Source organism: Styela clava, chromosome 4 (genome assembly GCF_964204865.1).
Source record: "Styela clava chromosome 4, kaStyClav1.hap1.2, whole genome shotgun sequence".
NCBI classification, from domain to species: Eukaryota; Metazoa; Chordata; class Ascidiacea; order Stolidobranchia; family Styelidae; genus Styela; species Styela clava.
In genome coordinates this window covers 19,823,634-19,837,919 of record NC_135253.1, presented here as the reverse complement: position 1 = coordinate 19,837,919, position 14,286 = coordinate 19,823,634, and the positions used below count along the sequence as shown (strand labels likewise).

Here is a 14,286-nt window from a genome sequence, read left to right as displayed (position 1 = left end):
ACTGAGACGATCCTGTCCCGTTGATGCACGCGAATACGACAAAATAAGTTTCAATTTGCTGAAAGACCGTTCACAGCTTGTCCGTGTCCGTGTCGAAGTAGAAATTTTCGTAGAAATTTGCAAAATCTGTGCAATCTCGACGAATTGTCGAAAACGGCATTGGGGTCTTTTAGCACAGTACAATATATTTTATGTAACTCTGCCGCAAAGTACGGTACTTTGACAACAACGACATACAAAACCACGTATTACTCAAAACATGTTTCCGTTTGTCTCCAGCAAAGAACTAATATCAACTTACATCGGAGTGCGCAGGCAAGAACTTAACGATACAGAACCACGTAATTAACCCGGTGCATTTTGTTACCTAACGTTACCAAATCAAATTTTGCTTTGTTTCCGGGCCAGATTTTTTGGCCATGTTATTACGATGGAAATCTGACCGTGCGCGAGCTATGTGCGTGATGACGTCGGCAGTCGTAAGTGGTCTGACCAAGCGTGCAGTTTGCCATGTACTAAGACTAGATGTCTGCCGCCGGTGCGATCTTGCTTGTGACCGTTTTTTACCCTTGCTCTAAGCTAAGCCTCTGGCAGATTGCGCTGGAAATTCAAATTATTCCTAAGCGTAACCCTAACTGGATAATTACTAATTTTTTATTGTAAAACGTGGTGGGGTATTTTTCTTAAATCTCACATTTTTGCATTAGTGGTGGGGGCTTTGTATAACTGATCCAAAGTTGCGCCGCCTGTGAGATAACAAGCATTTATTTAATGAAAACCTTCTTATTGCCATAGCTTTAGTTCCAAAAATATATCAACATGATACAGGCCAAAAATATATAATATAGAATTGAAAGTCTTAGGGTCAAAAAAGTATGCCCGATCTATGGAGCTGCGCCGAAAATGTTAGTAATTTACTGTGTTAGAAACAACTATCTAAACGCTGAGTCGAGATGCGCGTCGAGCTACGGACCATCCGAACCTGGATTACCAAATTAGTCAATGCGATATCTGCTAACCGGTGCTAATCTATACCGGTAATAGACCTTAAACACAAAATTGAAAGCAGTAGCCCCAACTTTGTACTTACTTTAGTAACTAAAAACTCATCTTTTGTATTAAACGCCTCCTACGTTTGGCATTAACGACAGAATTGATAGCGGATCTCGAAAGTTCATTTGGTAATGAATGTCAGTCAAACAAGAGAACGACTTTGAAATATTTGGATAGATTGATTATCTTCATGGTGAATCACACTATTTACTTCTCATCCAGATGTTGGTAGTGCTAGACTAGGGGTTCCCAAACTTTTTGAAAAAAATTCCATGACGGACCCCTTGCAATTTTTTTTATTCATTCCCGGCCTTGTGCACTGAAACACATCACAACAAAAAATCACTACGCCGTATAGTAAAACGATCAAAAAAATATAAAGCGCAACCCTAACAAGAGAGCTATGCTCAAATATATGGACACGTAGAGTCACATAATTTTGATGACGTCATAGCGAAAAAAAAAGTAATAGCCTTCTGGAGAAAATTTTTATCTTTAACCACTAAAAATTTCAAAGCAATTGGTCCAGTATTCGAAGAGAAAAGCGACTTTTTAAAAACGTGTCAAGCGGTACTGAGTTAGCAGTCAGGCAGCATCTTACCTGTACACTGTAGGCCATATACGGTAATTGATCATAGAACAGTTGTTCCCTTGCAAATTTTATGTTGTTTACACTTTGGGACAGATAATTGATCACAGAACAATTCTTCCCTTTCAAATTTTATGTTGTTTCCAGTAGACTCTCATCAAAATAAACAAATATAGTAGGCTACAAGTGCTACAACGCTTGCATTACTGCACTGGTAGGACCGTGAAAGAATAAGTTACGGTAATTTCATTGTGGTAAGACACCGGTACCGGCACCAGTACCAGTATCGTACTTACGTACTGAGCTACCAGTACCGGTACCGAACCTGTAGGTCTGATATTCCGTTCCGCATACGATAGGCTATAAAACTTGCATTGCAGCATTAGTAATACCGCGGAAGGAATAAGTCAATTTCACTGCGTTACAGTACCGGTATGGCAACTTACCAGTACCGACCTACAGTAGCTGTAGTACTGAGCAAGACAATCGATCGCGAAACCGCTTGAAATAAGTGTAAAACAGTGTTCCCATGAGTAAAAACAAGAGAGCTATGCTAAAATATATGGACACGTAGAGTCACATAATTTTGATGACGTCATAGCGAAAAAAGAAGTAATAGCCTTCTGGAGAAAATTTTTATCTTTAACCACTAAAAATTTCAAAGCAATTGGTCCAGTATTCGAAGAGAAAAGCGACTTTTTAAAAACTTGTCAAGCGGTACTGAGTTAGCAGTCAGGCAGCATCTTACCTGTACACTGTAGGCCATATACGGTAATTGATCACAGAACAGTTGTTCCCTTGCAAATTTTATGTTGTTTACACTTTAGGACAGATAATTGATGACAGAACAATTCTTCCCTTTCAAATTTTATGTTGTTTCCAGTAGACTCTCATCAAAATAAACAAATATAGTAGGCTACAAGTGCTACAACGCTTGCATTACTGCACTGGTAGGACCGTGAAAGAATAAGTTACGGTAATTTCATTGTGGTAAGACACCGGTACCGGCACCAGTACCAGTATCGTACTTACGTACTGAGCTACCAGTACCGGTTAGCAGTCAGCCAGCATCTTACCTGTACACTGTAGGCCATATACGGTAATTGATCACAGAACAGTTGTTCCCTTGCAAATTTTCTGTTATTTACACTTTAGGACAGATAATTGATCACAGAACAATTCTTCCCTTTCAAATTTTATGTTGTTTCCAGTAGACTCTCATCAAAATAAACAAATATAGTAGGCTGCAAGTGCTACAACGCTTGCATTACTGCACTGGTAGGACCGTGAAAGAATAAGTTACGGTAATTTCATTGTGGTAAGACACCGGTACCGGCACCAGTACCAGTATCGTACTTACGTACTGAGCTACCAGTACCGGTACCGAACCTGTAGGTCTGATATTCCGTTCCGCATACGATAGGCTATAAAACTTGCATTGCAGCATTAGTAATACCGCGGAAGGAATAAGTCAATTTCACTGCGTTACGGCACCGGTATGGCAACTTACCAGTACCGACCTACAGTAGCTGAAGTACTGAGCAAGACAATCGATCGCGAAACCGCTTGAAATAAGTGTAAAACAGTGTTCCCATGAGTAAAAATAAATACCGCGAAATTTTGTATGGAATATCATATCTCATAGGATTCATATAAAATTTAAGAATAAACAAAAGTAATAGCCTTCTAGCGAAAAAATTAATCTTCAACCACTGAAAATTTCAAAGCAATTGGTCCAGTATTCGAAGAGAAAAGCGACTTTTTAAAAACGTGTCAAAGAACAAGAACAAGAACAAGAACAACAAGAACAACAACAACATAATATTGAAACGATCGTTATGTCCACTACGTGTCCAATAAATACCGCGAAATTTTGTATGAAATATCATATCTCATAGGATTCATATAAAATTTAAGAATAAACAAAAGTAATAGCCTTCTAGCGAAAAAATTAATCTTTAACCACTGAAAATTTCAAAGCAATTGGTCCAGTATTCGAAGAGAAAAGCGACTTTTTAAAAACTTGTCAAAGAACAAGAACAACAACAACAAGAGAGCTATGCTCAAATATATGGACACGTAGAGTCACATAATTTTGATGACGTCATAGCAACAAAAAAAAAGTAATAGCCTTCTGGAGAAAATTTTTATCTTTAACCACTAAAAATTTCAAAGCAATTGGTCCAGTATTCGAAGAGAAAAGAGACTTTTTAAAAACGTGTCAAGTGGTACTGAGTTAGCAGTCAGGCAGCATCTTACCTGTACACTGTAGGCCATATACGGTAATTGATCACAGAACAGTTGTTCCCTTGCAAATTTTATGTTGTTTACACTTTAGGACAGATAATTGATCACAGAACAATTCTTCCCTTTCAAATTTTATGTTGTTTCCAGTAGACTCTCATCAAAATAAACAAATATAGTAGGCTACAAGTGCTACAACGCTTGCATTACTGCACTGGTAGGACCGTGAAAGAATAAGTTACGGTAATTTCATTGTGGTAAGACACCGGTACCGGCACCAGTACCAGTATCGTACTTACGTACTGAGCTACCAGTACCGGTACCGAACCTGTAGGTCTGATATTCCGTTCCGCATACGATAGGCTATAAAACTTGCATTGCAGCATTAGTAATACCGCGGAAGGAATAAGTCAATTTCACTGCGTTACGGTACCGGTATGGCAACTTACCAGTACCGACCTACAGTAGCTGTAGTACTGAGCAAGACAATCGATCGCGAAACCGCTTGAAATAAGTGTAAAACAGTGTTCCCATGAGTAAAAATAAATACCGCGAAATTTTGTATGAAATATCATATCTCATAGGATTCATATAAAATTTAAGAATAAACAAAAGTAATAGCCTTCTAGCGAAAAAATTAATCTTTAACCACTGAAAATTTCAAAGCAATTGGTCCAGTATTCGAAGAGAAAAGCGACTTTTTAAAAACGTGTCAAAGAACAAGAACAAGAACAACAACAACATAATATTGAAACGATCGTTATGTCCACTACGTGTCCAACAACAACATAATATTGAAACGATCGTTATGTCCACTACGTGTCCAATAACATGTGTGACATCCAGTCAGTTTCGATATTTGGTAAACGTGCAAAAGGGCAGCGGTAGCTATAGCTCTGCACTTAGTAAACTTGTAATGGCATGAATTGAACTCGCTCTGTGATATCACAGCTATGTGACGTCTTAATGGGCAGCGTGATCGACACAGAAAGTGAAGAATCTGCGGAGGCGTCAATAACACGAAACTTGTTATCACACCATCGAACAACTGGACTTTTTTTCGCTATGTCTTGGCGCAAGCGTATCTGTATAATGCAAGGATGCTATAGATAAATTCATCTATTTAGCTCCAAAATTAAACAGAATAACTGATATTTATCTGTTGTGTTATAAATGACATGTGCGGTTATTTCCATAAAGTAGTAATAACTGCGACTCGCAAGAGTTGGTCGAGATATCTTCGCGCGATAGGATTTTCCAACACAATACACTAAATAACGTTCTTCTAAATATCAAAAACTTTCGAATCTTAGAATTTAAAATGCAACCTGAAGCTTAGATTTTTGGCGCTCCCATAGTATGTGAAAGTATGTGGCGGACACCTGAACTTAGTATGTGTATCAGGTTAGGGTTAGGCCATAATTTTATTCCGATATGGAATAACCTGGTACACATGCTACGGTCAGGTGTCCGCCATCTCGGTTCACATACTACGGGAGTACCGATGTTTTAATATTAAATGCCAATAATTATTTCACAAGATTTTTACTACGTCACCTTAAATAAATAAATATTCGACTTCTTTGATTTTTTTCTTTTTCCAAAATTATTAATAAGTTTATTTTATGCATATTTTAGAAATCTTTTTCCATTAGTTTAGTTTGTCCGTTAAGCTTACGTTAGTTTACTAATGTATAATAGAAATTATTTTTAAACCCTTGTGGCCATTAGGATCGTATTTGATACTCCATCAAAATATAAAAGCTTATGGCACTGATATCGAATCGTCTAAAGTTATGATATTTTAAAATATTATCTATTTTGTTCTACACAATCATTGTTATTATTATTTTTTTACAGTAGCGTCCATATTTGTGTTGCCTGTGTATTATTTTTAGTTATGTATTATCTCCACCTAATCTATGCAGTAAAAAATATACACCAATGTTCCGTGTCTTACATTATGTATGCGAATGTCTAGGTGGAGCCTATAATCAAATAGGGCTATAGCAGTGGGACAGGCAGATCCCGCTTAAGTCGTTTAATCGAATTTATTTTTGCTTGAGGAAAATGTAAATCGTATTCTTCTTTTGCTGTAGTATTCTCAGCTGATCAATGCATGTATACATTCATATTCAAGTTAACCAAACGCTGCAGTTTCTATCGGCATCAGATTGGCGTCTTCCCGGCGAAGTATTATCTCTCTACACTATGTGCTGCAATATGATGAAATACCTGAAAACAGAGTGGTACAAATTTCATTATTTTAGGCTTATATTGCAAAATATAGCGCAGAGCGATGTCTGGCTAAAAAAGTTGCATCGCTTTATCTACAGCGGGGAAAGCACCGGAACCGGGAAAATACTTCTGGTCAAAATCACGTTTTGCTAGAAATGAAGACCTCTGGCACGAATTGCCTAATCGTCCAATCTGTTTGTTACATTACAAAAATAAACAGATCACGAGTTAATGTGGGTGAAATATCAATGTAGGCTATAAAAAATCAGGGTGTGAAAAAAGTTACACAAAACTAAAGTAAAATGTTTCGTCATGGCAACGTTAAAAAAAGTAACTGTTATAAAACGTCAGTCGTGAAATGTTTAAATGACATTTCACCGTAATTCAATACTTTTAAAAGGTGTCAGTCGTTAAATGTTTTAGGTAGCATTTCACCTTAACTTCTGTTAATTTTGCGTTACTTTTTTAGCACCCTGTGGATTACTTGCTTGCAAATTGTTGCTGGCTCTCTAGAATAGATGATTGAGAAATATATTTGACCAGCTCAAATAAGATTGTCGATATGACCAATAATTATATAGAAAAATAGGAAGAAATACTTGCGATAAAAGTTGGGCGTTATCAACGAGTTATACCCGGGCCTCAATTAAACAAATATCTAAACCACCAAGCTAAATTCTCACTGATCTATACGCCTAGGGCGATCTCATAAGATCTAACAAAATGTATTTAATCTAAGGCAAGGTGGTAAGAGACCAGTAAAAAAACATCAGGTGAATGTATTATACGTGTCAAAGGCAAAAGAGGTGTTGCTACATAAAAAACGGTACTCTACTGTGTGTACTAGGTTAGGGTTGGAACATAATTTTATTACGATTTTTCCTATTTTAGCTCTATTACGAGTTAGGAAAATATCTGTGTTAGCCAAGTGAATGTACCCCCTGCCCATAAGTTTCAGTCCCTTTACACAACTTGATGTAAAGTAGGCTAACAAAATTGGTTACCTCCATATTGGTACACACTACACGCACTTCTCGAGTGCCAAAAAAGGATTTGCCCAAATTTGCTCGAAGCAATCGCTAAGAAACTTAAGATTTATAGTTTAGAATTAAGCAATAAACCGTTTATATATATGTATACTATGTACACAATATACGCATAACATCAGAATAGCCGTTATTACGGAGTAAACTGCGATGAACTATTTCAATTCTGTTTTGCGTTTGTTTTTCTAGGAGAGAACATAGTACATTTGACAGATGATCAGAAATACATTCAGCTAAAACAGCAAAAAAGTCGTTGTTACAGCAACGCCAAGTAAAACGTGACTGAATGAGTCTATTAAAAATCTAGTTGATCAATCGAACAGTAAAACTAACAGTCTTCGGGTGACTGTAGGCGAATCAGATAAGCTGCGATAATGAGTAAGATTTGCAAAGAAAGGAGGTTGGGTTGATGATTGGCGATAAATAACTATTCACAGCGATACTAATAATAGATACTTTATAGAAATTGCCGTCTGCTATATACTGTGTTCAAAAAAATATTTAAAAAGAAAATGGGTATCGAATGCAATATTTTCAAGTCTTTAAAAGGTATGATTTTTCTATTTATGTAGATAGCTGAAATTATTTAATACCGTTATTGTAATTTTGAATTACTTTAAGTAAGCTTAAATGTATGCTATCTAATACATTAAGTCTTGCAAAATGAAAATATGAATATGAAATATTATGAAGTCTCGACTAAACATATGATTACGATTGGATATGATTTACATATTTATTCCAGAGGAGAGGAAAGCGGATAAGGCTTATTCATATGGCGAATCACGCCTTTCGTCTGGTTGCCAGTCCGTGCCGGTTTGGGATTAGTTAGCCAGTTACTTTGTTTTTCAGGTGCACGGACATAATGGTTGAGGGGGAGTAACCGAACAGCGGTTACGTGAACGACCCTACGGTAGCGAAGAGTCCAGTAATCCTCTCACACTTAATTAACCCCATGAATTCGAAACTGCGAACCCACGCAGGGTAATCCGTGGTGCAGTGGCGAGCGTTTTCCTGAGGCCTAGCACGATGCACCACAACGCCAAGCCATAATGTATACTTTAAAATCGACAGACAAATTCAAGAAAGAAAACAATGATTCTGAAGAACAGCAATCTTGCACGAAAGACCGGGCGATGAAAGTGTTCATATTTTCACTTGCTTCTCTCCTTGCATTTGCATCGTTTGCTGGAATGGCTGCAGCGTCTACATTCAGACCATATTGGCACATAACACTTCCTTCTTTCGGAGCATTTTTTGGGATAATATGTCCTATATTAATAGTCCTGTTAAAAAAGGACAATGTTCTACGGAAATATCCACATCTGTATATTTACTACGTTGTCGAAATGTTACTTATATCATTCACCGGGATTGCTGCGATTCTTATAAGCGAATTTGAAGAAGTGAATGTCCGTATTTTATTTGGAATTATCCTTCTATTGCTCGGTCCCACTGCCATATATTTTGCTTACAAAAATATCGATACGCTGCGAAAAGTGATTTTCTGGAGCGAGAGTGAATTGGAAAAAGAATTTTATCCGAACCGGAACAACAACAACACTGCACATGCTCCTATATTTTTCTTTGGGACAGATTACGCATTTTGAAAGATGACGCCTATATGTATGAAAAAAGAGAATGAACAAATGCGTGGACATGGAGGTCAAATGAATTAATTATATGGACATTCCTTTTCCAGACAAATACTGAATAATTTTTCCCGAAGGTCATATGATCGGGCATATAAAACCATCAGAATTGTGATAAAATATTGGGCACCAAGCACTGAGACGTTTTTTGAATAAAAACTGTATAAGTAATAGCCTAATGGCAACGACTTTAATCATCAAGTAATGGGAGTTCGAAATCGACTGGCAAACTATTCGAAAGGAAAGTCGATTTTTAATGAGAACGGGCCCGAACCCGACAAAGAAAATGCTAATTTAGTCACAGCACAATCGATACATTTTCAACCTCCTAGGGATGTAAGTTTCGAATATTTTTTTTTCGAATCTAATTTCGAATCACAATGTTCCGATTCGAATATTTCCGAATCTGATTTTATTTAGTATATCATCATATTATCGATCACTTTTTTCAAATTTGGAAGAAATATAGTATAAATTTTGATAAAATAACAATAATGAGCTTGAAGAATTAAGAAAGTTACTAGAAAAACACAATGCATGGATGTATCAACTACCAAATATATCACGGCTAAGATTTATTTATTGTTACATAAAGTTATACTCAGTTACATATTTACTCACATACAATTATGTTTGCAAATATTACCGGGTTTATAGCGATTGTTTCTTCTAAAATTGACCTTCAAAATTCATCCAAATTATAATCGCTAGTCAGTACCACATGCGCCATGATTTTAAAAGAAGCAATGATAGCGAGGCAAGCATCGCAGACATACATGTTTTTAATAAGGTATGAAGCAATGATGTTTTATTATAATAATATTATGTAGATAATTTGAAGAAACGTTCAAAATATTTGTGAAACTTTGTAACAGTTTAAGTAGTCGAACAAAATTGAGCGAAACCATTGGTCCCTCGAAAGCTGCTACCAATATGAAATATAATGACTCTGGGAGTGTCACGGCTTTGGAAAGCTGTTGTGGCGTACCAAAATTGATATCACCACTCAGGTTCTTTCTGCCAGCTTCTTGGACGTTGTAATTGCTATAGATGTCGATCACAAAGTAATCTTCTTGCGGTTCCAAATACAGCAGAGTAACTAAGTTAACTAACTAGATTAATTATACACCTGTAAGAACTTAATACAACCAAATACTCCAATAAGAAATACAATAAACAAATAAAAACACAGTACAAATACCGGTACACAAGATACGGAATTGGTCTATGACGTCACAGTCATGAACTATTTAGTTATAATGGGATACTAAAAACTGGGTAAAACATACCTAGATATACATAAGAATAACTAGTATGACACTAAAAATACAACACAAATCCTATCTTATCGACAAACACGTAATAGACATGGAAATACGCATAGAAATACGGAAATCACACAGGAAATAAACTGCGAAAGTAGACTAGTTACGGAAGTGGTAAATACAAGCTAACTAGTGAACAGAGCTATGCCAAACTGGAGAAATAGTAAACCTGTACTACTAATATCATCTTACAACAAGAATTACATAGATTTACGGCATTAAAACACTATAATAATAACCTAATACACAGAGGAAATATCTACACTGCCGGCAGTCTGACAAACCAGCTGAAAGAGAAAGTTACACAGCTGCTCACTAGTGACTCAAGTGTTAAGAATAAATATTGGCATACAAAATAAAACAGAGTTATAGACGTGGTCGTCTTATTACTCCCCCCTTTTTCAGATGGGAAATTACAAAAAAAATTTCCATCTTCAAAATTGAAAATCCATAAAAATGTAAAGAAATTGTAAAGAACTGTACACTCAAATGAAATGTATATCTAAAATCAAAACAATCAATTGTTAAAAGCACTATCACAGTCAAATCAAATGTAATCATCCAAATATCTAGGCCTTCGCCTAGTACGTTGGCCATTATCAGAGTTCGCATCAACTGTAACTTCTTCTGGTACAGTGTCTGGCCTTAAAGAGAAAGGTAATACATCAAAAATATCATGAGCAATCTGCTCATCATTTTCCATAATAGGTTCCACATCAGGTAAAATGTCAAATTCAGTTAATTCAATATCATTGTCTTCTTCATCTTCATGAAGGTAAGTTCTCAGTTTGTCAACATGCACAATTCGAGAACGTGTTCCCGAATTCTTCTGAATCCTATACAAGTGATTAGGTAAACAGTCCACAATTCGATAAGGTCCAATCCAAGGAATACTCAGCTTGCGATGCTTTGGTGGATAATAATACCACACCAATTCATCTCTCTGGAAAGTAAGTGGTTTAACACCCAGATCAAAATTTCGCTTTTGTCTGGTTGCAGCAGCATTTAGATGTTGCCTAGCATGAAGAAAAGCTTTTTCAGTTGCACAGGAAAACCATTCGACAAACTCAGTGTAACAAGGATGAGTTGATGACTCTGGTTTGCCAAACATAACATCAACAGGCATCTCGATTTCTCGTCCAAGCCATAACTTGTTCGGTGAATATCCTGTACTATCATGTACGGTGGAGCGATATGCCATGCAAAGGTATGGGAGATGATCGTTTCGATTCTCATTTACAAAAGCTTTCAACATCTGCTGTATGGTCCTGTTGAAACGTTCCACTTGTCCATCGGAACGAGGATGATATGGAGTTGTTCGAGTCTTTTGAATCCCGTACAATTGACACATTTCTGAAAATAATTTTGATTCAAAGTCTCTTCCTTGATCTGAATGGAGAATTCTTGGTACCCCAAATCTCGAGAAGAATTGAGTAACCAATGCATCAGCAGTGGTGTCAGCTCGCTGATTTGGTAAAGCAAAACATTCCACCCATTTAGAGAAATAGTCCGACAAAACCAAAATGTGTTCATTTCCATTTTCAGTTACAGGCAATGGTCCAAGAAAATCAATGGCGATCCTTTCCATAGGAGCTCCAGATATAAGTTGTTTCAAATCTCCCTTTCTTCTTCCGTAAAGCATCTTTGTTGAAGCACAAGACTTACAAAATTTGCACCATTTCAGAATGTCCCTTTTGAAACCGGGCCAATAAAATCTGCGCCTCATACTCTTGAAAGTCCGATTAGCACCAAGATGGCCTGCAGTGCGCAAAGAATGGAGCTTATGAAACAAATCTTGCCTCAAATTTGATGGAACAATCAATTGGATATGCGATTCCTCCGATTTACAATCAGGAATCCAACGACGATAGAGAAGTCCATTATCTACAAAAATCAAGTCCCACTGCGACATTAAACGTTTGGTTACTGTTGATTCAGGCATGTATTCTTGAATATCAGGTTTCTGAGCAGAAAGTTGTTTCCACCTCAAAACAGCAGAAATATCCGGATCCCCACCCTGCCAAGATTTAATTTGCTCATCTGTGTAGGTATCTAGCCAATTACAATCGGAACCGTCCGACGATGATTGACCGGGCTGTTTTGATATTGAACTTACAATAACATTGCTCACAGCCACATCACCATTCGTACCACAATCAGAATAATCCTCTCGTTTGCATTTGCGAACTTGGCGTGACAATCCATCAGCATTGCCATGTTTCACGCCAGGTCTGTGTTCAATCTTAAAGTCATAAGCGCCAAGTGTTAATATCCATCTTGCTAACATTCCTTGAGGTTCACGAAAATTGATCAACCATTTCAGAGCAGCATGATCTGTGCGAATTCTGAACGGTCTCCCGAGAAGAAAATGACTGAAGTGACGAACAGCCCACACCACAGCTAATAGTTCCCGGTGTGTAGCACAGTATCTACGTTGAGACTTGGACATAGTCTTACTGGCATAAGAAAGTACACGTTCATTGTCATCCTGAACTTGAGATAACACTGCACCAATTCCAAAACCACTGGCATCAGTATCCAATACAAACTCGCCGACTGTTCTAGGAAAGCCAAGAATTGGAGCTGATGTCAGACAATGTTTCAACGTCTCAAAAGCCTTTTGACATTCATTACTCCATACAAATGGAATATTCTTCCTGGTCAATCGAATAAGAGGTCCAGCAATTGTTGAATAATCCTGAACAAACTTCCGGTAGTAGTTCGCTGTACCAAGAAAACTACGAATATCACTAACAGTGTTGGGAGTTTTCCATTCTTTAATAGCTGCAACATTTCCAGGGTCGCAACAGACACCGTCAGATGAAATAAGATAACCAAGATAAGAGGTGCTCCGACGGAAAAGTTTACATTTCGAGGGCTTCAAGCGTAAACCGGCACGGCGAAGTCTTATAAAAACTTTCCGAAGATTTGAGAGTGCCATTGAGAAATCACTACCATGAGCCAAAACATCATCAAGAAAATTGAAACACCCGTTCCACAGGAGATCACCAAGGATATTGTCCATCATCCGTTCGAATGTTGCGGGAGCATTCGCCAAACCGAAAGGCATCACTACAAAGTGAAAATGACCACGGCCTGGGTTGCTGAATGCTGTCTTTTCACGGTCTGCAGGATCAACCTCCACTTGCCAATATCCGCTTGCGAGATCAAGAGTTGAGAACCATTGGGCTCCGTTTAAGGACTCAATGATATCCTCAATACGCGGCAAGGGATATGCGTCCTTGTATGTGACGTCATTAAGCAATCTAAAATCCGAGCAAAATCTGGTAGAACCATCCTTTTTGGGAACTAGGACAATGGGAGAAGAATATGGAGAATCGCTGGGTTCTATGACACCCTGAGCCAGCATATTATCAACAGCTTTTTCGGCTATCTTCCTACGCGCCCACCCCATTCGACGAGGAGCCTGCCGAATCGGCTGTGGTGTGGTTGTGATGATCCTATGCTTTGCTGCTGAAGTACGGCCTAGTTCACCTTCTGGCCCTACAAATACATCATGAAATTCACAAATCAAATTGACCAACTGTTCACGTTGACTCGGGGTTAGATCATCGGCGGAATTGACCATGTCATGTAGATGTTCTGGTAATTCAGAAGCTATAACCCTTTCGGATGCGTCAACTTGAATCGGTGCTACAAGTTGAGGATGTGCAATACCAAGCAAAGATCCAGCCCTGATCTTAAGTTGTCTTCCTTTTTGGTTCACCGCTAGAACAGGAACAGTGGACTTTCCTGGATCCACAACAGAAGAAATCAGCTGAATGCCATCAGCGAGGAAAGAAGAATTCAGCGGTTCAACAAGAGCAGCAACGTCAGACAAATTGCTTTTCGGCCAAGGACGACTAAGTTGTGCAGGGATAACAACCTTAGAATATGGCGGTATAGTAATATCTTCTCGAACAGTTACACGACAACACGGTACAGACTTTTCAGTAAACAGTTTGATTTCATGACCCTCTATCATCATGTGTCCCGATGATAAGTAAAGAACACAGTCATGTTCTCGGAGATAATCCATGCCTAAAATACCACTAGTCATGCCTAAGTTGGCAACAATCACAGTGCGTCGTGATACAAACGAATCAATCGATAAATCAACCTCCAATGTACCCAGTGGT

At 37.8% G+C, this 14,286-nt stretch overlaps 1 protein-coding gene across 1 annotated transcript; it reads left to right on the top strand.

Moving 5' to 3' along the window:
- The first annotated feature begins 7,377 nt into the window (after positions 1-7,377).
- On the top strand, positions 7,378-8,939 carry LOC120326360 (uncharacterized). Its single transcript, XM_039392633.2, has 2 exons — positions 7,378-7,719; positions 8,245-8,939. Exons 1-2 carry the CDS (start codon positions 7,683-7,685, stop codon positions 8,778-8,780), a joined length of 573 nt encoding a protein of 190 aa, XP_039248567.2. The 5' UTR covers positions 7,378-7,682; the 3' UTR covers positions 8,781-8,939.
- The last annotated feature ends 5,347 nt before the right edge of the window (positions 8,940-14,286 follow it).